The 24,787-nt window shown below is 61.1% G+C and overlaps 2 protein-coding genes across 3 annotated transcripts; one reads left to right on the top strand and one right to left on the bottom strand.

Moving 5' to 3' along the window:
• Window positions 1–1,313: 1,313 nt before the first annotated feature.
• Window positions 1,314–18,913, top strand: ARHGAP45 (Rho GTPase activating protein 45). The gene is made up of 23 exons (XM_076359611.1): window positions 1,314–1,432; window positions 3,719–4,049; window positions 5,782–5,925; window positions 7,072–7,156; window positions 7,646–7,718; window positions 8,229–8,307; window positions 8,703–8,840; window positions 9,105–9,169; window positions 9,713–9,823; window positions 10,469–10,549; window positions 10,790–10,969; window positions 11,206–11,343; window positions 11,659–11,849; window positions 12,176–12,336; window positions 12,782–12,859; window positions 13,302–13,403; window positions 13,795–13,958; window positions 14,497–14,685; window positions 15,065–15,202; window positions 16,819–17,057; window positions 17,381–17,642; window positions 18,138–18,240; window positions 18,430–18,913. The coding sequence occupies exons 1-23, from the start codon at window positions 1,343–1,345 to the stop codon at window positions 18,831–18,833; spliced, it is 3,546 nt and encodes a 1,181-aa protein (XP_076215726.1). The 5' UTR covers window positions 1,314–1,342; the 3' UTR covers window positions 18,834–18,913.
• A 2,795-nt stretch (window positions 18,914–21,708) lies between these two features.
• Window positions 21,709–24,683, bottom strand: POLR2E (RNA polymerase II, I and III subunit E). 2 transcript variants are annotated; one of them, XM_076359613.1, is made up of 8 exons: window positions 24,582–24,683; window positions 24,239–24,413; window positions 23,956–24,071; window positions 23,429–23,509; window positions 23,146–23,204; window positions 22,886–22,964; window positions 22,343–22,422; window positions 21,709–22,028 (listed from the first exon to the last, which is right to left on the bottom strand). In XM_076359613.1, exons 1-7 carry the CDS (start codon window positions 24,636–24,638, stop codon window positions 22,357–22,359), a joined length of 633 nt encoding a protein of 210 aa, XP_076215728.1. In that variant the 5' UTR covers window positions 24,639–24,683; the 3' UTR covers window positions 21,709–22,028; window positions 22,343–22,356. The 2 variants fall into 2 exon arrangements, with proteins under 2 accessions (XP_076215728.1, XP_076215731.1); XM_076359616.1 differs by having other exon boundaries at window positions 21,709–21,872.
• Between the last annotated feature and the right edge of the window lie 104 nt (window positions 24,684–24,787).

The following is a 24,787-nucleotide window of genomic DNA, read 5'->3' as shown; positions in this document are numbered from 1 at the left end:
GGCACACTCTGTAAACACCCACGCACACCTCCCCCCCCACGCACCCCCCGACCCACAGGCGCTCCCCTGCACACGCACACTCACACGCGCACCTGCCTGCGCGCACCCACGGCCACACGCACACGCGGGGCACACGTACGCGCACCCCCCCGCCCACGCACACCCCCCCCCCCCCCGCCCACGCACCCCCGTCCCCCTCCCGCTCCCCGCGCCCCGACCCCCGGGAGCCGCCGGCTCCGGCTCCGGCTCCGGCTCCGGGTCCCGTCCCGGCCGCTCCCCGCCCCGCGGCCGGCAGATGGCCCACGAGAGGCGGCCCCGGCCAGGCCGGCAGCGCGGCCCCGTGGGGGGGTCCCCGGGACGAAGCGGGCTCCCCCCGCCACAGGCTGCCCGCGGGGGCCGGCAGCCGCCCCGAGCAGCCCGGTGGGCAGCGGCCGGGGCAGGATCCGGCCGGGGGTCCCCACGCTGCGGGAGTGGCACCCCGGGGGGGGGGGGGGGGGGGGGCGTCCCGTCCCTCTCCTGGGGTTCATCCGCCGCCTCGCTGGGTGCTCCCGTAAGGTGAGCAGAACCACTGTGGGGCTGCGTTACCCCATGGCTGGGTGAGTCACGGTGGGGGACCGTGGGTCCCCAGAGGCTGCAGGCTGGTGGGGGCCAGGGGCAGGGGCAGGGCAGCGACCCCAGGGAGGCAGCTGGGGCCGGGGCTGTCCTGGCACCGCCACCAAGCCCACGGGGGAGGCAGAGCCAGGAGCATCCCACGGGTGGGAGCCCTGAGCCCTCCATCCCACTTGCCCCCTCGCCTGGGGCCTCCAGCAATGCCCCATGGGACGGGGCACATCCTCCCTAAACCAACAGACACCCCCAAACAGGGATAAACCCCACAGAGGCCTAGGGTGCCATGGGGGTCAGCCCTGGTCCCACGGTGCAGGGCGCTCTGCCCCCCTGACCCCTCCGTGCAGCCTTAGGGTACAGCCCTTGCCCCCCTGCCCCCCCCCTGCCCCCCCCCCGCAAACAGCTGCCAACAGCCCACTGCCCCCGAGAGTGCTGGCATCTTCTCTGCCACCTCCTGCAAGGCTGGAGATGGGCCCGAGCCCCCCGCGGCCCCGAGGGGCAGCTGGGGTCCCCCTTCCCCCCGGCCTCGCGCCCTGGGTGCGCATTTGGCTTTTCCTGTTTCAGGTTCGCCTGCGAAGCCGATGAGGAAATAAGGCGGCGTCACACGCGCCCTCCTGACAGTTCGCCCCGGCGAATGTGGCCGGCGCGGTGAGGAGTGCGGCGCTGGCAGCCAGGCACCGCGGCCGCGCCGAGTGAGGGGCCGACGAGGGCAGGGGCTCGGCCACCCCCGGGAGCCATGTTCTCCCGGAAGAAGCGGGAGTTGATTAAAACCCCCTCCATCTCCAAGAAGAGCCGGGCGGGAAGCCCCGTCCCGCAGACTGTGCCGGTGAGTGTCCCCCGTCCCCCCTGGCGGGGCAGGGGCCACGGGGCCACGGGGGCTGCAGGGCCACGGTGACCACGGAGCTGCTGGGAAGAGCCGCAGGGTGGGAAGGGGACCTGGGTACAGCCAGGGGGTCCGCGAGGAGGAGGGAGCTGAGGAAGGACCCTGCTCACTGGGCCTGGGGGGGGATTTTGCCCCAGACGAAGGGGACAGAGCAGCTGCCTGGGGAGGCAGGAGGGCAAGTGGGGCTGGGGAGGAAACAGGGGACTGTGGCAAAGGGCAGGGGAGCCTGGCGGTGGGGGCTGCGGCCGAGGGTTTGGGGAGGGCGGAGAAACCCCCAAACTGCCCAGGGGACAGGGGCGGGAGCAGGGGGACGCCCAGGCTTGGGCAGCCCTGGTGCCTCATCTCTGCCATGTATTTTTTTACTTGCGGGCACCCCCCCGGTGCTGGAGGGGTACAGGAGGAAGCGCTTCGCCTCCGCGGGGCTGGCCGGCGGCCGGGGCTCCTCTGCGCACCCTGGCACTGCCCGCCCTGCGCCTGCGCTGCACCCGTGCCCCAGCCCGCAGAGCATGGGGCGAGACGGGGCTGGCGAGACGGGGCCGAGGGGGCCCGAGAGCCCGCCTGCGGCTCCTTAGCAGGGGGCACCCGTCCCCATCCCCGTCCCCACCCTCCTCCCCAACCCCCAGGGAGAGGGGCCTATGGGTGGCGGACGGAGGGATGCTTGGCCGGGCAGCTGGGAGGAACAGCTACAGCCCCTACTCGGCAGGGCGCCGCAGGACGGGTAAAGCCCACTTGCCCAAACGCTCCCTGGACTCGCTGCCCCACGCGCCCGCCGTGTGGCTGACGGTACGGCTGGGTGTGCCCCGTGGGCGCTGGCAGGGATGGACTGGGGTCTCCGGGGCCGCTGCACCCCCGGGGGGAGGGGGACAGGTTTTCAAGGGCTGGGCTGGTCCCAGCCATTTTGGGGTGGGGGCCTTTGGGCAGCCCTCTTGCAGCCCTGTGGTGGTCTGGCCGGCCCCGGGGGGAAGTGTGGGGCTGAGCTGCCCCAGTTTGCTCTTGCCCACGGCAGCCTCGTGGTCCCGGCTGGGTCGCTCCCGAGGGGAAGGCGGTGGGTGTCTGTCCCATCGGCACCAAACGCAGCTTCCGGCCCTGCCGAGCCAGCGGTGCCGAGCCGGCAGCGCCCAGCCAGGGATGCTGAGACCCAGCGCACTCGTGTCACACCTGGGTGCCTGAGGGTTACTGACGGGAGCTGCTGGAGGGGCGGGGGTGGCTGCAGGCCCCCTCCCCGTGCCGTGAGGACCCTCGCTGGGCGCGTGGCCCCCGCGCGGTGCATGGCTCCGGAAGGTGCCGGTACCAGCCCCTCCCTCAGGGCAATTTTGCCCCTAGAAATTGGGGGTCCCTCCACCCGTAAAATATCTGCAAAGTCTCCAGATAGTGGCCTGGGAGGTGTCCTTGTCCCTGCCCCCACCCCTGGCAGGATGGGGGCCGTGCCCGACCTGGGGATGGGACAGGCTGAAAAAGAGGAAGGGGTGTGTGGGGCCGGAGCCTGCTGCCATTTGGCTGTGCCAGGGTCCCCAGGACCCCTGGGTATGGGGAGCTCCAGCACAGTGGGTGCTGGTGGGGACAAGACAATGTCACCCACATGGTCATTGTGTGCCCCCCAGGACAAACCCGGACCCACAGGGGCTGGCGGGGGCCAGCGGGAGCCACAGGGCGAGCAGGCAGACGGGGGGGCTGAGCTGGCTCCTGGCCTGTGGTTTCGGAGCAGACACTACTTGCGAAACCCCCGTGCTGGGGGTGGTTAATCCACCGGGAGCCCGGGAGCCTTGGGCAATGCCAGCTGCCGGGGGCTGCCTGCGACACTGCAGGGATGGTGGGGATGGCGGCCCCGGCCAGGCGAGTGCCCAAACTCTGCCAGCTGCTGCTCCACTGTTGTTTTCTTGCTGGTGGAGTTGCTGGCTTTGCCCTGCGGGGTCCTGAGACTGTCCCCGCCAGCCCCCATCCTGAGATCCCCGAAGGTCTGGAAATGCCGGGAAGGGCTATGCCTCATCCCCGCACCGCAGCTGGGCAGGATTGCCCTCAGGCTCTGCCAGGGTACCTAACTGGGGAAACTGAGGCACCGCACAGCTGCAGGGTCTGGCGGCAGCCCCTCAGACAACAACCCGTCCCTCCAGGCTGGTGGCATGGGGGGTCCCGGGGTGCTGCCCTCTCCCTGCCCAAGCTGGGGTCCCGTCCATGCCCCGTGGCACCAGCCGTGCCTGCCAGGGCCTCACGCTCATCCCTGCTCCCCAGGACCTCTCCCGCAAGGATTGCCTGGAGGCGCCCAGCTCCGGCCTGGGGGAGCTGCCCCCCACCAGCTCCAAGCTCAGCACCAGCCCCAGCACCGTGGGCACCCTCAAGCGCCCCACCAGCCTCAGCCGCCATGCCAGCGCCGCCGGCTTCCCCCTCACCACGGCGGGCCCCAGGGCCGTGCCCAAGGGCCACAAGACCCCCCTGTCCTACAGCCCCATGGACGGTGGGGAGGGCCCCTTCATCGACACAGAGGACATCTCCCAGCTGCTGACGGATGTGGCCCGCTTCGCCGATGCCCTGGAGAACCTGCGGGACGTGGTGCTGCGCGACGGTGAGTGCCGGGATGCCCCTGGCTCCCGCCAGCCCCGGTGGTGCCCACGCAGCTCCAACCCACCCGCCGCCCTGGGGACAGCGCAGGAGCATCCCCTCCCCGGGAACAGACCAGACGTGTGGGTGGGGGTCTCTGTCCCGGCCGAGAGGGGACCGGGACCCCCGGGGGGGCTGCGCGGAGCCGCAGCAGCCATGGGCAGAAGGTGGCGGGTGGCTGCTGGGAGCTCGGAGCCAGGATAACGCGGCTTCCTGCCTGCGAGCTATTTTCATCCGCCTGCTTTCCTGTTTACAGCGCGGTGGTGCCAGCTGCCTGCCAGGGCCCCCAGAGCCCCACAGGGCACCAGGCACGGCCCCCCGGCCCCCCGACCTGCGAGACCAGCCTCACTGGGGTGGCCGGTGGCATGGGGCCGCTGCCCCAGCGTGGGGCTGGGTGGGCTGTGGGGCCGCAGGCGGGCGCCTCTGCCAGAGGAGGCAAAGGGAACGGCAGCGATCTCATGGTCCCTGCGGCGAGGTGGGGCTGCGGGGGGGGGTGTCACATGATGCCATGTTTTCAGCACTGGCTTTGCAAACATGTTGACGCATCCCCACTTGCCGTGGAAAACGGCAGCGCCCAGCCCAGGGCACCACTGCCGACGGCCCCTGTGGCCGGATCCACGGCTGGGCCAGTGGGAACGCGGCTGGGGGTCTGCGCCGCCGGGGGGACGGTGGGATGGCAGCCAGGGGGGCGATGCCTCCAGGTCCCTGCAAAGGTTTGGGCATTGCAGGGCAGGAAGGAAAGATCCCTGAGCCAGACGGCGACTGTCCCGCTGCCATCCCCGCTCGGGGTCCGCGGTTATTGCTGGACCCGGTTTGGGACAGCCGGGACGGTGCCGTCCCCAAGCCGGCAAAGAGACGGGGAGAGGCTGGGGCTGACCTGCGAGATGCAGCCGTGATTTTGGAGAGGCCGGCTCTCCTCTGCACCCACCAGCCCCATTCCCAACCCCGCTGATCTCCCCACTTCCCACTCCGGAAGGGGCCCGGAAATGGGAGAGGAAACGGAGGAAACCCCTTCCCGACCCCGAGCCGGGGGCTGGGACAGGGAGGGGGGTTTGCCCGGCCGGGCAGCGGGTGCCAGGCTCCCATCCCAGTGCTTCCCTACGAGAGGCTCCTCACCTCCTAACAAGGCTGCCAGTGCCCAGCCTCAAGCCCCAGCCCTGGCACCGTGCTGGCGGGGAGCCGGGCCGGACCCCCGGGCTGGCAGCTGGAGCCCGTGGAGGGGACGGTTCCCGGGTAAGGACCCCACAGGACGCGGCGAGCCCGGCTGGACAGGGCATGGCGGCAGGACAAACTTGCCGCATCCCTCCCGGCAGCTGGGAGTGCCCATCCGTCAGGGAGGAAGGGAAGGAAACGAGGAGGAAATTCCCAAACTGCTTTCAAGGGAAAAAGTTACTACTAAGGAAAAAATGCCTAAAAGGTCGGTCTGCCCCAGGCCCACTGCTGTGCCGGGCAGGGGACACACCGGCTGGTTTAGCCATGGCAGGGTTGGAAGGGGAGGGCTGGGGAGGTGCCGGACAAGCGGGACATGGCCGTGCCAGTCCCGGGGAGCCACAAAGCCAAGGGGATGGGCTGCATGGTCTGGGAGCCTGGCGGCACCCTGCCCGGGACGTGGCTGGCAGGGGGCGGATGGGAGGCTCCAGAGGGCAGGGACGTGGGGCAGGGACCTGGGGCAGTGTTTCATCCTCCCTCTCTTGCAGATCCCAAGGAGCCCCAGCGGCCGCTGGCCCACGAGGGCCTGGGTGAAACCCTGCGCATCCTGCGTCAGGTCATCAACAAGTACCCACTGCTCAACACCCTGGAGACCCTGACAGCCGCCGGGACCCTCATCTCCAAAGTCAAGGGTGAGACGATGGGGCTGGGAGCTCTGTCCTGCTCCCCTCTTGCCCTGTGCTGGGATGTGCGGGGCCCAGGGAGCCCATGGGGGGGGCTGCCGGGAGCAGAGCTGCCCCACGGACAGGCGGAGAAGGCGAAAGCATTGACTGCCTGCTTGCTGTGTTTTAGTTTTAAGGACGATGTAGTGTCAGAAATGACAGAGCACAGATCCCTGCCTGGGAGTTTCTAAGCATGGCCACAGGAAAAACACTTAAATAATCAGTTCCCGCTCCTGGCAGCACCTCGTGTTTATAAGAGCGGGGTCCGTGGAGCCCAGATCCTGGCCAGGGCACCACCTCCTCCTGCCCGCAGTCACACCAGCGTGGAGGGAGACGGCTGCGTTAACCGCAGGCAGAGCACAACATTTTGCGTCACCGCGCCGCTTCCTGGACACCGAACAGCAACCGCGAGGGGACAGGAAGCCTCGTGGCGGGTGGCAGGAGGTCTGCCGTGGGGCTGGCCGCAGGCGGGGCCGGGACGGAGAGAGTTCAGGCTGCCCACGTCCCCGGGCAGAGGGGTGGGAGCAGATCCCAGCCCCTCGCCGCAGCAGGGGTGCTCAGCTCACCGGCCCCGGCACCCCAGAGGAGCCGACCCGACAGGCGCCAGGGTCTGCCCAGAAGCCCTGGCCGCCGGTGAAGGCGTCGCGAGCGTCTCTTGGCCTGGGCGTCTGCCAAGCGCCGTCTGCGCTGGTTCCCACTGCCGCCGGCGGTTCCTCTTTCGGCCATGGGCGAGAGCCCTCCTGGAGGAAGCCATCCCGCCTCGGAGCAGGGGGCTCTGGAGGTGCCGTAAGACAGTGGAGGCAGTGGAACAGGTCCACAGCCAGCAGCACTTTTCCGGCAGCCCTGGGTTAACGGGAGTAAACAGAAACATGAGCAAAGTGATGCTGGCAGGGAAGTCAGTCCCGGGAGAAATGGGGGGGCAGAGACACTGCGCTGCACTAGAGAAACTCTGTCATCCATAGGGACAGTCCTCTCCTCCCCGCTGCTCCCTTGAGCCCGACCCAGCCCCAGCCCCACAGCAGGGCTGAGACCAGCAGGAGCCGGCAGGTCCTTCTCCTGCCTGAGGCAGGGACAGGCGCTCCTGGCGACAGGGCTTCCGCATTTTCTCATTTCCAGGTTTCCATTACGAATCCAACAATGAGACAGACAAGCGGGAGTTCGAGAAGGCCGTGGAGACCATCGCAGTGTCCTTCAGCAGCACGTAAGGGACTTTTGGCCAGCCGTCCCCCGGAGGAGGTCCCCCAATGGACCTCGTTGCCCTCAACAGCCAGGACACATCTCCACCCCTCGCCCCGTCCCCTCGCCCACGCACAGCCCCACAGTGGCGGCTGCTTTGGGGGATGGTTTGGGGACTGGAGAGACCCCGCAGGGAGGGCAGATTCACTCCTCCTGCCGCTTGCACCAGCAATTCCTCCAGCACTGAGGAGGGACCCCAAAGCCTGCTCGAGCCCATAGGCTCCATCTCCCGGCCCCTCTTCAGTGCTGGGCCAAGCTCTGCTCCTCCACCTGAATTACCAAGACCACGTCACGTGGAGCTGAGCTGATCCCCACTGAAACCAGTATAGCAGCTCCGACTGCCCTGGCCCTTGCCCGGTCCCTCGGATGCGGGTCGGGTGCTGCTGGGTGACAGCCCTCCTTGTCACTGCCCGTCCTCCCTTTGCTGAGCCCCGCTGTATTCCTCTCGTCACAGCGTGTCCGAGTTCCTCATGGGGGAGGTGGACAGCAGCACCATCCTCTCCATCCCACCCAGCGACCAGAACCAGGTGAGTGATGCCCGCTCCCATCGCGTGGGTCTCGGGATGTGCCGGGGCACTCAGACCCGGATCGGGAAGGGGCTGAGCCCCAGCCCCAGACGTGGGATTCCCCGCTCACCTCTAAGCCCGTCGGAGCTGCGTGCAGGCTTTGCCTGCTTGCTCCTGTCCTCACTGCCATCCCAAGGAGGGGAAAGGCCACTTGGCAGCTCGATCCAAAGGGCAAGGTGGCTCGGGAAGGGATGGAGCAGCTCTGTCAACAGAGGCAGAAAATATGGCTCTGGTTGCTCTCCTTAGCTCTGCCGTGGTCTGGTGTGTGCACAGAGCAAGGTATTTCCCCAGTGACATTCCCGTTAGCTCATGGCCTTCCTGTAGGGCCACGGGCTGGGCACAGGACACTTCCAGCAACAGCAGAAAGGCTCCAGCAGCTCTGGGTTTCTGCCTCCCCTCCATCCACCAGCCCCTCCAACTGCTCCCCTTCCTCTTCTCTGATCAGTCCCTTTTCTTTCCCAATTCCCAAAGACTATGGAGAGCCTCTACGGAGGGATCCCCGGGCCTGGAGGAGATGGCATGCCTTCGGGCATGGAAAGCTATGACACGGGTAAGCAGGCAGACTCTGGGTGCAGGGTTTGGGGTGGTGGGTTACCCGGTTGAGCAGACCAGCCGGCAGGAACCGGCGTCTTCCCCGTCGTCGCCACAGTTCTGAGCTGCACACAGCTCCTCGGCTGAGAAAAGGCAGCAGAGCTGCTGCTGGCACCGGGGGCCGGCAGGACACCAGCACAGCACGATGCCAGCACAGATACGGGGAGGTTTGCACTGAAAGCTCATGGAGCTTGCAGGGGTGAGCTAGGCTGTCCTGGGGTTTTCCCGGCTGTTCCAGTGCTCCTGGGAACTCAAAGGCATTTGGAGGGAGCGGATCAGTGACCACAGCGGCAATAGCACATTCAGTGTCTCTCTGCTCTTTCTCTCCCCACCTTCCCCCTCGTCCCATCACAGGCCGCCCTCCTGCTGAGGAAGTGGACGTGATGCTGCAGCGCTGCGAGGGGGGGGTAGATGCTGCCCTCCAGTACGCCAAAAACATCTCCAAGTACATGAAGGACCTCATTGGCTACCTGGAGAAAAGGACCACGCTGGGTGAGACAGGGAGGATGGCGGGTGGGTCCTCTCCGAAGCGGGGCTGAACTCCTCGGAGCAGCATCAGAACAGCTCGAGGTCCTCTACAATCATGTACACAAGGCTGGGGGAGTCAGACATTGCAAGGGCAGGGTGAACTTCATTCCTGAAGTTCTTGATTCCTTTGAATCCTTTCCTTCTTGAAAGTCCTTTCAAAAGGAATCCAATCAGCAGGGAAATCCTGGTGTCTCGTATGTCTTGTCACTTCCAACCTTTTTCTTCCAGAGATGGAGTTTGCCAAAGGGCTTCAGAAGATGGCAAACAGCTGCAAGCAAACCATCAGTCAGGAGGTAAGTCCACATGTCCCTCAAGCCACCTGGCATCCAGGCTGTCGGGCTGTATCGGGAGCAAGCAGCCCTGGAGAGCTTGTTTCGTGTGACCCGGCTTCTTGCCCAGGAGAACAAGCATGCAGTTCTCCAAAGCTCTTTGCCTGGCAAAATTCATGCATCCAAACCAAAGCAAAGGATCATGCTGAGACCCTGCAAAAGCTCCTCCATCGGCAGCCAATATTTCTGCCTGGCCCCGCTGGATGTGCCAGCAGGGAGAGCCCGGGCAGGCTCACACGCCAGACATGCCCTGGCCCCTGCTCTCCAGGCCAGGCACTGGGCAGGCAACACCACGGGGCCCTTCCAGCCCCCTCCGACCTCCCTCCAAGCGGTCTCATGGCAGCCTGTGACCACACTGTCTCGGTCCAGGATGGGGCTTTTACCAGTAGCGGGCAGCCAAGCTGAGCCTCTCGCTCTTCTCCCCCAAACGCAGCACTGGAGGATGCGTCTCCTTTGGTTCACGCTGCGGTGCTGGGGCTCAGGGTTGCGCGTTTTCTCGTTTCTCAGACCAACATGCCTTTCCTGTCCATCTACCTGCTGGCCCTGGAGCAGGATATGGAGCACGGGACGTCGGTTCTGCAGGCTGCCAACACCCTGCAGCACCAAACCTTCCTCCAGGTGAGAAGATGAAAGGCCATCTCAGAAGGGTCTTCCCCGGCGGCTGGGCAGCGAGGGAGGCATTAGTGGTCTCCTCAGTCCTTCTGCCCCAGGCAGCTCTTTCAGAAACTGGAATCCAGTTGCTGCTCGGCTCAGCCGCTGCTCAGGCTCGGCATTCCCTGGCTTTGCTCTGGCCTCGGCGGATCAACGAGCCCAAGCTCTCAGCTAGTTTCTGGGTCCTTCGAGGCATTAGGTACAGGGCCTAGAAGAAACCCCCCCAAGTCTGGCAAATCGAACGGCACCTCCTTATCGATCTCCACCTCATCCGAGGCCTCTCTGCATTCCCACGTTCCCCCACTAGCCCGGACCAAGCTACACCCATCTCCCAAGGACAGCCGCTCTCCGGAGCTGTTTGCCAGGGAGGGAGTTGATGTCCTGTCATTGCAGAGGGCGGCTCTTGCTTAGCTCAGTCTGGAGGGAAACTGCATCTGGCACTTCCCAGGCTGCAAATTTTTGTCCGTGACACAAACCCTCCCTGTAACCAAGCCCAGATGTGCTGGGGAATGATAACAACCGCCACAGGGAAAAAAAAGCCTTTTGCAAAGGGAAGAGCAGCGAGCGTTTAGCTCAAACCACTGTGGGGGTTGTTTCTCCCTCCTGATTCAGCCGCTAACAGTGAGACGCCTTGAACATGAAAAACGGAGGAAGGAGATCAAGGAGCAGTGGCACCGGGCGCAGAGGAAACTGGTGAGTAACAGCCGCACAGCACAGGCTGGGTTTGTGCTCCCCAAGCCCGGTCTGGAGTACCCCGGTGACACGTACCCCTCTGAGGATGCTGGACTCCTTGCCCCTCTCCAGTAGCCTCTGCTGTGCTGGGGGACGCCAGAGAAACACGGGGCGCAGGGGCCGGGAAAGGGGCCCTGGGGGGCTTGTGGGGGATAACGATCCCCTTGCAGAGTTCAGTCCTCACCCTGTTTTCACTGGCAGCAAGAGGCAGAGGTCAACCTGCGCAAGGCCAAGCAGATATACATGCAGCGCAGCGAGGAGCACGACAAGGCCAAGTACATGGCAGTGAAAGCAGAAGAAGAGCAGCAGAACACCACCAGCAGCATCACCACCAAAACCCTGGACAAGAAGAGGCGGCTGGAAGAGGAAGCCAAGAACAAGGTAGGAACATGACAGCTCTGGACTTCGGCTGAGCGTCTGCCTGGCAAGAACGTTCTCACTCCTTGCTGCCCTCGTACAGGGGCAGCCCTGAGCTAAGTGGACTGAACTGAGCTCCCCACACATCCTCGGACACGGCGCAGGAATGCCTAGAGGAACAGGGTCCAAGTGCAGAGAGCTGCTCTCCTTGTTCTCCTTGCCTATGAACTGTTTCCACCTCTTGCTCTCCCAACTCTCAGGCAGAAGAGGCGATGGCCACATATCGGACCTGTGTTGCGGATGCAAATACCCAGAAGCAGGAGTTGGAGGATACCAAGGTGAACTCCTTGCGGCAGATCCACGAAGTGATCAAACAGAGTGACCAGGTCATCAAGACGGTGAGTGGGGCTTGCTTGCTCGGTATGGCTCCCAGGGCAAGGGGGTGGCCGTACCCTGCTCAGGAGAGGTTCAGAGCTGTCTCCCCAGCAGACCTGGCTTAGCTGCTCCTATTTCAGATGAGGTCCAGGCAGATGTAAAGGTCTCTTCACTCCCTTGTGCTCTGAAAAGCCAAGGCTCCGGGCTGCAGACCAAACACCGCTCTGTGCTCCTGATTTCTCATCTAACCTGGAGTTCCTTGTCTCTCTCCTCATCTCTCTCCTCCTTGTATGTCACCTCACAAAGCTCGTGTCTGATTTTCTCTACGTTATTTTTAGGCCACAATCTCCTTCTACCAGATCATGCACATGCAGACGGCTCCACTGCCCGTCAACTTCCAGACGCTGTGCGAGAGCAGCAAGCTCTACGACCCCGGGCAGCAATACGCCTCTCACGTCAAGCAGCTGCAGCGAGGAGATGAACCTGACATCCAATACGACTTTGAGCCCTACGTGTCACACAACGCCTGGTAGGAAAGGAGAGGGGGAAATCATTCCTGGTTTACACTCATCTTCTCTGTCACTGGCAACCTTCCCCTGGGCTGGCGCTGTGCTCCCCTGCAGAAACCAGCGTGCTTTCAGTGCGCCTGAAGGCAGCTCCTGCTGGGAAAGCTGGGGCTGGAGCAGCTGGGAATTCCTCTCACATCCTCCGATGGATGAGACAGGCTATCTAGTACCTAAGACAGAGGACTGTAAATCCCAAGACAGGTGGATAGCAGCCGTGAATAAGGTTTTCAAGTGTCCTTCCTTCTCATCCACTCAGACATTCCCTTTTCTCCTTCTTTCTGCCCACCAGGTCCCCCTTTACTCGGACACGGAAAGGCAGCTTCAATGCCAGTGACTTCTCAACGAATGCCGGCTCTGACGGGGCCGGGCTGCCCAAGGACGGGACCGTCTCGGAAGGAGGAGCAGGAGCGAAGGAGCAGCAAAGCGGGGCTGTGGCGGCTGAACGGAGAGGTGAGCCCGGAGCAGAGAGGAGCCTCTACATCGCCGTCCCCACGGCACCGCTCGCAGCAGGCTGCGTCCTCCCCCCTGGTCAGGAGTGAGGCAGGACATCCACGGGTGCCGAGGTGGGGGGCTTCTCTTCGCAGCAGCAGGACAGGCTGGAAGCCTTGCAAGCTGAATTTCCTGAAGGACAGAAAATCAGATCCGGGGGGGTTTTTTTTGCTGTTGCTAGTGCTACCTAACAGACCATTCTCCATCTTCCCATCTCTTCTTTCCCTTGCTGGATGTGTTACTGAAGGCATCACAACCCCAACAGCCCCTTCACCAGCCTGTCAACAGGAAGCCAAGCAGCTTCCTTCAGTAATTTAAGTGTCCCCCAGAGTCTAGGCTCTTCTCCCGTGTTTCTCTCCTGAACGCAGGAAGCAATCTCAAACGGACTATGTGTGTTCCTCTGCAGGTGGGAGGGGACACCAGGTCCACAAATCCTGGCCAACCTCCATCACTGAAGCTGACAGCAGCCTGGATTCAAGCGCAGGTAGATACCGAAAACAGCCCAGGTCAGGCAGTCCTTCCCCTTCTAATACAGTCAGCCTAAAAACAGAGCGTCGGAGTTAGGCGAGACCAGTCACTTCTCTTTTTTATCTGCCTTGTAATAACACCGTGTTGTAAATAACTGCTCTGATCCCAGTCTCCAGCAGGATGGGATGGGATGGGATGGGATGGGATGGGATGGGATGGGATGGGATGGGATGAGGGACCACTACACTGGCTGCAGCCTGCTCCGCTGCAGGGCACTGCACGGGCACGCGCGGCCCCCGGCTCGCTCCCGGTTTCTCATTTTCTGCAGAGAGCGCTGCCCCAGCAGCACAAGGCACACAACTGCCCGCTGTGGGAATCGGCCACGAGCATCAGAGCGCACTCAGAAGAGAAACGACTTTGCCAGTAATCTCACCGGCTTGTGGGTTTTCTTTTGACAGGTGAATTCAGCCGTAAACTCCAGCGGCTGTCTTCCAACGGCACCATGTCCTCCAGCGAAGAGCTGGAAGAGAAGGATGAGAACGCCACCCCCTTTGAGCAGAGTACGTGACAGCGCGGGAGGTGACGCGGTGCTCCTGCTGTGCACCCGCACACCGTGGCAAAGCTAACTGCAGGTTGACTTTTCCCAAATGCAGTAGTTCTGGAGGTAAACTGAACGATCGCTGGGGAGGATACCTGATGGTGACCCCAGGAGGAGCCCAATAGCATTCCCTTTACCAAGGGATGAGCTCCGCTCAAACCAGTGGGAACAGATGAGCTAGGGCTGTACACCTCAGAGTGCAGGTTATTTGCAATGTTGCTAAAGAACTAATGCATCCAGCTGGTTGTCTGATCTGTGACAGTGACCGCTCTGCTCAAGCTTTGCTTAACCTTACCTCCTCAGGAGACATCCCCAAAAGAATGCAGCTGCATTTCTTTTTGTTCTGCTCGTAGGCATCAATGGGATCACACCAGAGATGACGGCTCCAACAGGGCCCTTCCGAAACGTTGGCTTATCCAAGGCTGCCCAGACTCATCGGCTGAGGAAGCTCCGTACCCCTTCCAAGTGTCGGGAGTGCAACAGCTACGTTTACTTCCAGGGAGCGGAATGCGAGGAGGTAAAGTTGGGAGAAGTGGGAAGAGAGCTTGGTGGGTGGAAGAGATGGAGGATATGTCCCATGAACGGGGTGGCCTCACCGCTACCTGCGTACGGTCCTGTGATTCACTCTGTCCCCAGATGAGAGCCACGCGCTCTGCAGCAGCATATTGCGGTGCAGCTTTTCACTCGGGTGTCACAGGTTTGCTGTAGAAACCCGGCCAGGAGCCCTGACACACGTGTGGTCCAAACCATGGGTGTAACTGCAGTCAGGAGGTCTAAGTTCCCTGTGGAAGCAGAGGTGCCAGCATGAACTTTGAGGCAGGACTACCTTAGCACAGCTCTAACCTGTGTTTAAGAAGACACTCCTCCTTTGGGGAGGGGTCCGCGTGCTTTGCATTGGTCCTGCGATGTCTCCAGGAAAGGCATTTTTCCTGTCTGCCGTCCTGCTCAACGAGCTCCTTGTTCTCTGAGCGATGCCTGGTGTCTCTCGGTGGCTGCCCTTCCACCTAACCCATGGTGCTGCCTCCCACCTCCACACATTTCCCTGTGTTTTCCAGTGCTACCTGGCCTGCCACAAGAAGTGTCTGGAAACCTTGGCCATCCAGTGCGGGCACAAGAAACTCCAAGGAAAACTGCAGCTTTTCGGGCAAGACTTCACAAAGGCTTCTCAGAGTAGCTCAGATGGCATCCCCTTCATCATCAAGAAGTGCATTTCTGAGATTGAGAAGCGGGCACTGAAAACCAAGGTGACGCACTCTCTCTTCCCTCTTCTTCAGCTAAGCTGGCTCAGCTGCCTTCTCTTGAAATGTTCTTCTGCCTTGGTATGAAAACCAACAGACTCGTTTTTCAGATTACTGGAGGCGGGAAGCCAGAAAGTCCCAGGTGATAAACTTCGCCCCGATACCCCAAACTCTGACCTTGGAAACTCATTTCTTTTGCCTCCCTCTTTCCTATGAAACAGGAATGACAGTAATATCTGAGCTGGAAGGGGATGGCCCAGAAGGACTTCTGAGAGGGATTTCCAACCCCAAAAGGAGAGGATGGGAGCTAGAAGCTCACTGTCTTGTGCAGACTTGATGAGAAACATCTCTCCTCACCTCAACTCCACTTTTCTCTCTTTTACAGGGCATCTACCGAGTTAATGGCGTCAAGACCCGCGTGGAGAAGCTTTGCCAGGCGTTTGAGAATGGGAAAGAGCTGGTGGAGCTGTCCCAGGCCTCCCCTCATGATATCAGCAATGTCTTGAAGCTCTACCTGAGACAGGTAAGGTGCTGGTGGTCCCGTCTGCTGGGGGGAGGCAGGGGAGAGGTGGCCAGAGGAACTAACTTCCCAGAAACAAACCTGGCTTCACCGAGTCACCTCTGGCAGGAGTAATTCTGCACGAACTGGGCTTAATAACTGTATGACAGTGTGGGTGGTGAGAGGGGTCCCTCCCAGCTGGGAGTGGATCAGCGGTAGAGATGGGACCACGTGCACGATTGGGGAAGAGCACTCGCGCTGCGCCTCCTCCGAGATGACTGCCGGTTTCCTGCTCTCGGTGAGCCCTCGCACAACTCGCCCGCCATCGCTTCGCATGGCTCCTCCACCCCTGCAGCAGCGGCGTTCGTATCCGCAGAAAAACAACGTGCAGAAGCACCAAATCCTCCCTCCCCTTTGCAATTGGGGAACCAGGCACACGAAAAGGGAAATGATCCAGCAAAGGTCACCCTGCACGGCAGAGCCGGGGCTGAGCTCACGTCTCCCCGAGCAGCGCTGTGGCCCTCGGGTCGCCCTGCGGTGGGCTCAGCCGGGTGCTGTCCCCTGCTCACAGCAGTTCTCCACCCCCAGCAAATGCCAATACGCAAACTCGAAAACTGGCAGCGCAAACGGCATCACCCACATCCTCCAACGAGCCACCACAAGGCAGAAGGAGAGGAAGCAGCTTCTCCTTCGCACTGCAGCCTCACCGCTTAACTCTTTAGTGCTGCCTTTCTTGGAGGCCTGGTGTAACTCCGCAGAAGGGCTCCTGTGCGTTACCTCGAGAATCGGGCTCGGCTCAAGGACGGAGCCTTGTCCCTAGGTCCCCTGCACAGAGAGAAGGGCTCTGAATTGCCTCTGCGGTTTCTCCAGAGAAGAAAAGCAGAGTGGAAAGAAAGGAAGAATCAGTCCTGAGCCATGATCCAATGTCTCACTGCAGAGAAATGGGTCTAAAGTCCCTCCGTAAGAGTGCTGGACTGGAGGGACCCCGCTCTGCTGTGAGAGGCAGCCTATCCCCAAAACCATCTGTTTAAGCCACTCTGAAAACATCGCCAGCCATGCAAAACCACCAATTAGTTAACATGCTGCTCTGGGTGCTTCTTACAAGCTTCAAAGCAAGAGTTTTCACCTAACCACAGCCCCACCTTTGCTGCAGGCTATGCCGATTACATCCTGCCTTCTCCAGCCCAGAACAATCCATTCCTGTCCTCTTTCATTCCCGTCCTCTTTCTAACCACCACCCCCCGTCTGCTGGGGAACCTGCTGCTGTGCCCGCCCTGGGCCAGGGCTTTTCTAGGGAAAAAAGAGAATCCCTTAACCTTGACCCGGAGGGACCTGTCCAGCAGAGAGCACCCAGAGATCAAACGTTGTTGCTTTTTGCTTCAGCTTCACAGGTACTAATTGGCTAGGACAAACGAGGCTGGATTTACACGCTCCAGGAGATGGATAAACAAACATTACCTTCTGGGTAGCACGCTTTGGAAGCATTGGGGATGTTTCCTTGCTGTAGAAAGGCCCCAGGTTTCCTCAGCTCAACGGCACTGGGCAGGTCTAGGTCTCAGGGAGGGGGTGAGCCTCCCCCCCTGCCCTGGGACGGGGAGGCACGGCTCTCCAGCACCCATCTCCCCTCTTCTTGCTTGCAGCTGCCGGAGCCCATTATGCCCTTCCGCATGTACAACGAGCTGATGGGCCTGGCCAAGGAGAGCTTACAGGGCGGCGAGGCCAAGGGCAAGAGCGGGAAAGGGGGCCCTGAGCTGGTGGACAAAGGAGCCGACACGGACAAGGTGGTGGTGAACCTGGTGCTGAAGCTGAAGGAGCTGCTGAAGGAGCTTCCCTGGGAGAACATGGCCACACTCCAGTACCTCCTGCAGCACCTGAGAAGGTGAGAAGGGCAGGTCCAGAGCCTGCGCGGGTGCTGGGGCACCTTCCCTTTCTTCCCTAGAGTGGGAAGGTAAGTGCAGCCTCCCCACTGGACCCACGCTGGCAGCGGGGACAGCCCAGCCCTTCCCAGGAGCAGGGAGGTAGATCCGTAGCTGCAGCTACTTCTCTGCCGCTCACGAAGCTCGTGTCTGCCACGAGCGGGGACTCCTGTGCTGCCAGCCCAGCAGCTCCTCCAGCCTGGATGCGCCAGGCTGGGCAAGCCCTGCCTGTCCACCCATCCCTTCTCCCTGCTTGCTCTCACGAGTTCCTCCTCCTCCTCCCCAGGATCGTGGAGGTGGAACAGGACAACAAGATGACCTCAAGCAACCTGGGCATCGTCTTTGGGCCAACACTGATGCGCCCAAGGCCCACGGACGCCACTATTTCCTTGTCCTCGTTGGTTGATTATCCCCACCAAGCTCGCATCATCGAGGCGCTCATCATCTTCTATTCAACCATCTTTGAGAACAAGGAGACCACGGTGCTGGCCGACGCCAGCAAATACGCCACAGACAGCAAGGAGGAGGCAGCCAGCTGCTCTGACCTGGTAGGAGTCTCTGGGGAAGGGAGCACCCTTAGGGGATGCGGAGCCTACCAAGACAGCCTGCTGGCGCTTGCATCCTGGAGCAGATCAGCTGGGGCAGACCCTCCTGCAGCCCTAACACCCCCCACCCCTCTCCTGAACGGTGCCCCGGCCTCGTGCTCTGCCCTGCGGATTGCACCAGTGACGTTCCCCATCCCTGCCGTGCCACACGATGGTACGGGTCTGGCCAATGCTGTTGCCTGTCTCTTAGGAAACCCGCCTTGCTTCGTCATGTCCCCCTGTGCATCCCCACTCCACTTGCGAGTGGTTTTCTGCCCCAAAAGAACAGTCTCAGTAGGCGAGACAGGCAGGGGGTGGGAGGATGGAGCCTACACGCTTTTACACCGGGACAACAAGTTGGTGTTTCTCCAGTGAACAATGAGATTTCTGGAACCATTTCTCAGCGAATGAGGGTTTTCTTTTCCTCCATGGCCTCACCACTGTACCTCTTCCTCCCAGGCCAGCGCAGGCTCCCCGCCCGCAGCACCTCCCGGCAGCATCACCTACCTAGAGCTGCCTTCAGAGAAGAGGAATTTGGGTTACAGCACCGACCCCTTCACAGGTAAGTGAAGGCACCCGGTGGCCCCTCCCCAGCGGGCACAGGTCTCTTGGGAGGTGGGAGGTATGTCACTAGTGGCAGTAACACGAAGCCCTTCCCCTGTCCTGAAGACCACAAGTTTGCTGAACAAAGCTCCTGCTGATGCCGTGGTGCTGGGCAAGAGCGTAGCACAGGGCTCCCTCTGTCCCGCAGAGTCTGGTGACCGCTCCGTTGACTCCGACTCCGACCTGGAGGACAGCAGGGAGCTGCTGGCTGCCGCGGACGGGGGCCCACGAACCCAGCTAACGAAACAGGAGAGCGAGACCAGCACAGACGAAGCTCAGTTCTGCGATGACGGGAGCGAGGGACAGCGGAGCCGGAGCTGCAGCATGGGCCAGTCGGACGCGGAGGGCGCCGCTCCCCGCTGCCGCAGCCCCCCAGGAGAAGAGCAAAGCGATGCAGAAGAATACCCCGAGAGACGCCTTTCCGCTGCCGACACGGACTACAACACAAACCAGTCCAACAACACATCTACGCCTGCCGCTGCCTGGCATCTGGCAGCCAGGTGCCAAGACGGCCACAAGCCAGGCAGCGAGCGGCAGCCCTGTTTCATCTAAGCCACCAAACAAAAATACCGCGGTCGCTGGGACGGGGCAAAGGGGCAAAACCCAGAAACTACCCAGGCGCAGCGACTCGCAAAGCGGTGACGTTGAGGGGTGGGGAGGGACAGGACGGAGCCACGGGCAGCTCAGGGGGGTTTGGTGTGTCAGCTGCAGGCAAGTCCTCGCTGTTTCGTGGCTGGAGCTTTCACACAAAACCCCCCGAGTCGCTCGGCTCCCGACGGGGAAAATCGGGTCAGTCTGCCTTGACTGCTGGGAGCGCCTGCTCAATCCAGCAGCCCACGAAGCACATTACTTGGGAAGGAGCTGAAGCAGGGCAGACCCTTCGCTTGTTGTTCTGGACTGGGAAGGAACCCAGGGCTTTGCCGTGCCCGTGCCAGGTCACAGGCTTAATTTTTGCTGCGCTCCCTAATCCTACGCCTCTACTGCAGAAATTGAGGTAGGAAGAGTCAAAGGATCTGATCATCCTCGCTGGCTGCGGCCAAAAGGGGGAGACGAGGCTGCCGGGAGGTGGCACAGGGAGAGTTCCCCAACAGCGGACAAGAGAACGGCACTGCAGCAAGGCACGGGCGCCGCACGGACAGACGGACAATGCCGAGCACCACGCGCGCGGGCTGGCTCTGCCGGCCTGGGGAACAGCTCGCTGGGAAGGGACGACACGGCCGGAGGAGTGCTGGGTTCGGCGTAGCCGGGTAAAAGGCACCTGCACCGTCTCGCACAGAGCCGGCCTCGGCTTTGGGGCCGCGGCTGCACCGTTTGCCAGGCCCTGCAAGGTACATTTATCATTTATAACTGACTGTACCAGGCACCCAAAGTCCAGTGATCAATTTACTGCCTCAGCACTTCTAAGCAACACAGGACTCAACCAGCGACGTGCCTTTCCTGGCTCGGCTGACGAGGTTTGCATTGCTGCTTGTATTTATGGGCATTTTTCTACTTGGCAGGAGCCACGCAAAGAGCAACCCGCAGGCTGTGAGCAAGCTCAGGGGACAGGTTTTCCTCGCTGCAGGGTCCTGAGCGTTGCCTGATCTCTCAGGGGTTGGTTTTTTTTTGATAGATATTTGGTGTCCAAAAATCTGAGCTGCAAGTCCTGGGCTACGCCTTTGCTCTTCCAGCCGGCCGCGAGATGGAGCTGGGCAGAGAGCAGGTCACCAAGGGGAGGTGCCTCCTCCTCAGGACCCCCACGGCCTGGATCAAGTCACAGCCCCTGCCAGTGTAAGAGGCTTTTTTTTTTTTTTTTTTTTGTAAAGAGATAACCCTTCAACACGAATCCACTACCTCTGCTGGCAAAGGAACTTAAAGGGTTAAACAAGACCAGCCAAAGTATTTTTTTAAAGCTACGAGACTTTTCTGCACTGAAGCATAGAGAAACAAGTAGATTTTAAGCTTAGAAAGGGCTGAAAGCTGTTTCCTTCTACCACCCTGCTTGGGCTAGGGTACCCGGGCTGCGTTCCTGCCGTCGCCGCTGAGCGTGCCACTAGACCCGCGGCCCGGGAGGGCGCGTGACCAGCAAAGACCAAGAGCTCCCGGCCAGGGACAGATGCGCGAGGGCACCTCACACACAAGCAACTCGCAGCCCACAGCTCCTAAGAAATTGCACGAATCCAAAGGTGTTTTCTAACAATTAGCCAGACCCTTCCTCGGGGAGATGCTGGACACCAGATCATCCCTCGCTCTGCCTGCTCACGCATCAGGCTCTGCAGAGCATCCACCCCAACGGGACAGCGAGGGGGAAGGCAGAGGCCGATCTCTGGCCAAGGAAGCCAAGCGAGCGAGGCGGGAGCGATGTTCCAGCTGAAGATACACCGAGTGGCGTCTGAGGGTTATACACACCTCGTTACTGTAGAACTGGGCGATCAACCAGACGTTTGGCCCCTCAGAGGATCAGCCTCCAGCACAGGGGAGAGCCTGGGCTTCGCGGCTGCCAGAGCTCTCCGAGACTAATCGGAAATGCATCTCAGCACAGTACACACAGTTAAAGGTACACAAAACCAGAGTTAATTTACAGCTGGCTGGTTTGTAACTGAGCCAAAGAAGAGCCAGAGATACCTGCGAGACATTCTGCTCCGCAGCTCTTCAACGGGAGGGTTGGATTTTTCCAGCAGGTCATTTCCACGGCAGCAAGAGGAATGAGGCCGACTGCCCTCTCTTGCTGCCAGCACTGCTACCACGGGCGGTACCGCGTGTGTTTGCGAGGATGGGTGACAGGTGAATGTGAGTGAGGGAAGGGACAAAAGCTACGCTTGAGCTTCACATGGTAACAGGCACCCTTCTATTTGTGTATTAATTCAGCGTGGAAGAAGTAAAGCGTGTTTGTTATGACATGCCTGTGCTGCTGTATGAAGCTGCGTTACGTGTTTTGCTGGGTTCAGATCGACATGCTTCCAAAAAAAAAAAAAATAAAATAAAATCAGCGTGTTCCAACCCGTGTCTGTCCTGGAGATCAGAGTCTTCCAGACCCACATGCCCGTGGCCACAGGAGGCTAAGCACCGTGAGGAAGTACTCCAAGTATTTCCAGCAAGTATACTGAATTTTAAAAACCCTCAAGAGACCTGGAACAGATTAAAATGAAAGCGACTGGGGGGTGATAAGCAACTCTCCGTTGCAATATCTGAACACCAAGGTCTCAAAACAAGGGCCAGAGGTTAGAACAGGTACGGTAAGCAACGAGGTAAGTCTGAACTGCAGTGTCAAAACTGCGCACGACAGCTGGATCAGAGTTCCGCAGGGTGAGCTCCTGGCTCAGCCATGACGGAGAGTCCATCAGGGCTTCAGCAGCAAGGCACCCTAAACAGAATGAAAAATACAGGAACGTGCGAAGTCCAGAAGGCTTTGGTACGGGAAGGGCTGAGAAATACAATACCAGCGAGGAACAGCGAGAGTACAAACCTTTATTAAAAGTAAGATCCTATAAATAAAATAGGAAAGCAAAAGCCTTTTTCCACTCGCTTCCTCCCTGCACAAATCAGTTGCTTCAGGTTACTTCCATGGCACGAGTCCTTAGCGAAGAGCAAGGAGTTACAGCAAAGTCCATGCTGGAAAACAAGGAATTAGGCCAAGTAACACAACTGCATAGAGGCAACACGGAAAGAGAATTTTCTTGGCCATCTATGAAAAGGCAGACGTCTCAGCACGTCTGTAAATTGCCGGTGGATGGGAGGATCGCGAGGTGTCACACAACTCTTCCACACCTGGAAGAAAGAGAACTCGGGATGCGAATCACCTCACGCCTCCCTCAGCAGGCCGCTCTCAAGGCCAAGCCCCACTGCATGCCCTGAACACCGACAGGCATGTCCTAAACGGTGGATACTGAGGCAAGAGACTGATTAAGCCTTGCTCTGGTCTGTCCTCTCACTAACGGTTCCCTCCACAGACAGTTTAAAGTTCTGGGATGATCTTTTCCTGGAGACAGCTCACTTCAAGTCAATCCCGGAAAGCCCCAGCGTAAGTCTAAGGCACTGCCCAAAGCCCTCCGCCAGCCAGAGGGTTTCGTACTCCGCCTTACCCGATAGCTCCAGATTACTGCACCAGCCTGTAGGTGATGTAGCGGCCCGCAGTCTCGCTCGGCCTTATGATCTTCACTACCTAGAAGGCCGACAGGAGGAACTCATGAGGGAGAGAAGCTGGCGGCGAGTTTCCCCTGCAGGGCTTCCCTGCCCGACACAGGGGCGCGCTCAGGCCCAGGCAGCGTGGCTGTAAAGCTGCGGCACTCAGCAGCCACGGAGACGGTCGGCGCTGAGCTCCCTGCCTCAGAGCGGGGGCGTAGCGTGGAAGTGCCGCCCCCCTGTGCAAGGGGAGGGGGGAGATCACAGAGCGCGGGGCTGGTGTCACATCTGCTGGCTGTCACCAGCCGATCCAGCAGGCAGCCGAGGCTGCCGTCTCCTTGCTAGAAGTCTGCTCAGCTTACGCACATCCGTACCTAACCTACAACAGCTTTTACGCTTGAAAGAGATACCCTTCCTGTCTCCGAGAGTTCTGAAATACCGTAGAGGACCTCAGCTCCTTGCCCTGCCCACAGGGAACTGCTGCCCGAGTCTACTTCTCTTACCTGACCACGCTTTATTCCGAAGTACCGGGCCACAGGATCCCCGGCCTGTATCCTCGGGAGCTGGTTCTCTCTCAGCTTACTGCGCAGGGAGTCAAGGAGAAGCTCCCCCCAGCAGAACACGCAGCTGGCCCAGCTGCCCGTTCGTTAGCACAGCGAACGGAAGAAAGCACTAAACCGTCGCACGCAGATGTGTTCACTTTCAGCCCAAAGCAAGCATGCGTCACAAGCAGGCAGGAAGGGCAAGAACAAACAAAGGATACTATCTGGCCAGTAGCTCAGTCACTTCTTCCTTTGTCATGACAACGTGCTCCGGGACCAACTGTAAACAACAGGGCAGAGCGACCCGACGGTTAGAAAGCCAGAGAAAGCGACTGGCTCCTCTCAGTGGCGGGAGAAGCGACACGTTTGTAAGGAAGAAAACTCCGACGGCGTCACTCAGCCCGGCCTTCCAACCGAGAGAAGGTCTCTAGGAGCAGCCCGAGCCGCAGGTCGGCACAAAAGACCGATCGTCCCGCCCTTGCTCCGCTGCCCGACACTGCTCACCTCGTGTTCCGTGATGTTGATCAGGAGCTCCTGCTGCAGGAACTGCTCCAGGATGTACTTGGGAGCCATATCTACCAGGGACTGAAAAGGGAAAGGTCTGTCACGGACTGCCGCACAGCTCTGGGACAGCCCTGCCTGGGCTCAGATCTGCTCCTCGATAAACACCAGTCACTGCAAACGTGGAATCACCACACTCGCGCTCACGCAGATACAGCTACGCGGGCAAAGAGCGCACGCATCTCTTGACCGCTGGCACGTATCTTCTTTTCTCTCATCAACCCCCTGGCTGCTGATGGGCCATCAGCTCTTCTTCTGGAACCAGAACCAGTTGTTCTGGTTACGTACGCTTGCACATTAAGCAAGAGCCCGTGTTAAGGTACAACAGGCTTTAGCGAAAGATTTTATCGGGACGGAAATCCTAAGCTTTCGTTAATCTAAAGCAGCGCTGAAAAACAAACAAGCAAAACGCCCGCGGTCCCAACAACAACCCTGACTCGGAGGCAGCCTTCTTTTACGGCGCTTTGTACCTGCTTCGCCGAGGGGGTCATGCCTTGCTGCACCACGATCAGCGCTCTGGTGATGTTCTCCTCCTGCATCCTCTGGCAGTACATCTTGATCGTCTTTATCCCGACCTTGGGCTCCTCTGGGGAAGGGGGCAGCCCCGGGGTTACCAAGAGCCCTCCCTCCCGCCGCTGACCCCTCCAGAAAGCCAAGCCGGACCTTCCCCCCCAGCTTCCGACCGCGCCAGGCGGAGGCGGCGCAGCCCGGGGAAGGGCGGCCGCCCCCGGCGCCGGGGCCGGCCCCGCTCACCCGGGAAGAAGACGAACATCTGGTCGGTGGGATCGTCGTTGTGAGCCACCAGCACCGTCAGGTCCGTGCGCCGGGGCCGGCCCTCGCTGGGCTTGTCACCGAACTGCGCCTTGAACTCCTCCAGCGTCTGGTCCAGCTCGTCCTGGGTCACCAGGTAGCCCCGGTCGTGGCAGAGCTGCCGAGAGCGCCCTCGGGTCAGGCGGCCCGCCCTCGCCGCTCCGGCGGGGGCCCGGGGACGGACGAACGGACGGGCCCGGCCGCCGCAGCCCCCGCTGCCCCGCGGCCCCGCCGGCTCTCGGCCCCGCCGGCTCTCGGCCCCGCCGGGCCCCGCCGCCGCCCGCACCTGCATGATGGTCTTACGGATCTTCCACAGCCGGTACGTCTCCTCCTCGTCGTCCATGGCGCCCGCCGCCCGAGGACCCCGCGGGCCGCCCGCGCTAATGCCCGCCCGCCCGCCCGCGCGGCGACAGGCGGCGCCGGGCGGCCGCGGGGGCCTCGGCCGCGGGGGGCTCCTGGGAGCTGTAGTCCGCCGCGGGCCGCCTCCCGCCG

Source organism: Aptenodytes patagonicus, chromosome 25 (genome assembly GCF_965638725.1).
Source record: "Aptenodytes patagonicus chromosome 25, bAptPat1.pri.cur, whole genome shotgun sequence".
Lineage (NCBI taxonomy): Eukaryota > Metazoa > Chordata > Aves > Sphenisciformes > Spheniscidae > Aptenodytes > Aptenodytes patagonicus.
The sequence above is the reverse complement of the archived record's forward strand: the minus strand, read 5'-3'. Positions and strand labels throughout refer to the sequence as shown.

Bases quoted from the DNA above. Each gene is read 5' to 3' on its own strand.
- ARHGAP45 (XM_076359611.1), top strand. From the start codon at position 1,343: ATGTTCTCCCGGAAGAAGCGGGAGTTGATTAAAACCCCCTCCATCTCC. The intron at 7,157-7,645 runs GTAAGGGACTTT...CTCTCGTCACAG, and splicing joins GCAGTGTCCTTCAGCAGCAC to CGTGTCCGAGTTCCTCATGG. The intron at 18,241-18,429 runs GTAAGTGAAGGC...TCTGTCCCGCAG, and splicing joins CAGCACCGACCCCTTCACAG to AGTCTGGTGACCGCTCCGTT.
- POLR2E (XM_076359613.1), bottom strand. From the start codon at position 24,638: ATGGACGACGAGGAGGAGACGTACCGGCTGTGGAAGATCCGTAAGACC. The intron at 23,205-23,428 runs GTGAGCAGTGTC...TGTTGTTTACAG, and splicing joins TCAACATCACGGAACACGAG to TTGGTCCCGGAGCACGTTGT. The intron at 22,423-22,885 runs GTAAGAGAAGTA...TCGGCCTTCTAG, and splicing joins TCGGAATAAAGCGTGGTCAG to GTAGTGAAGATCATAAGGCC.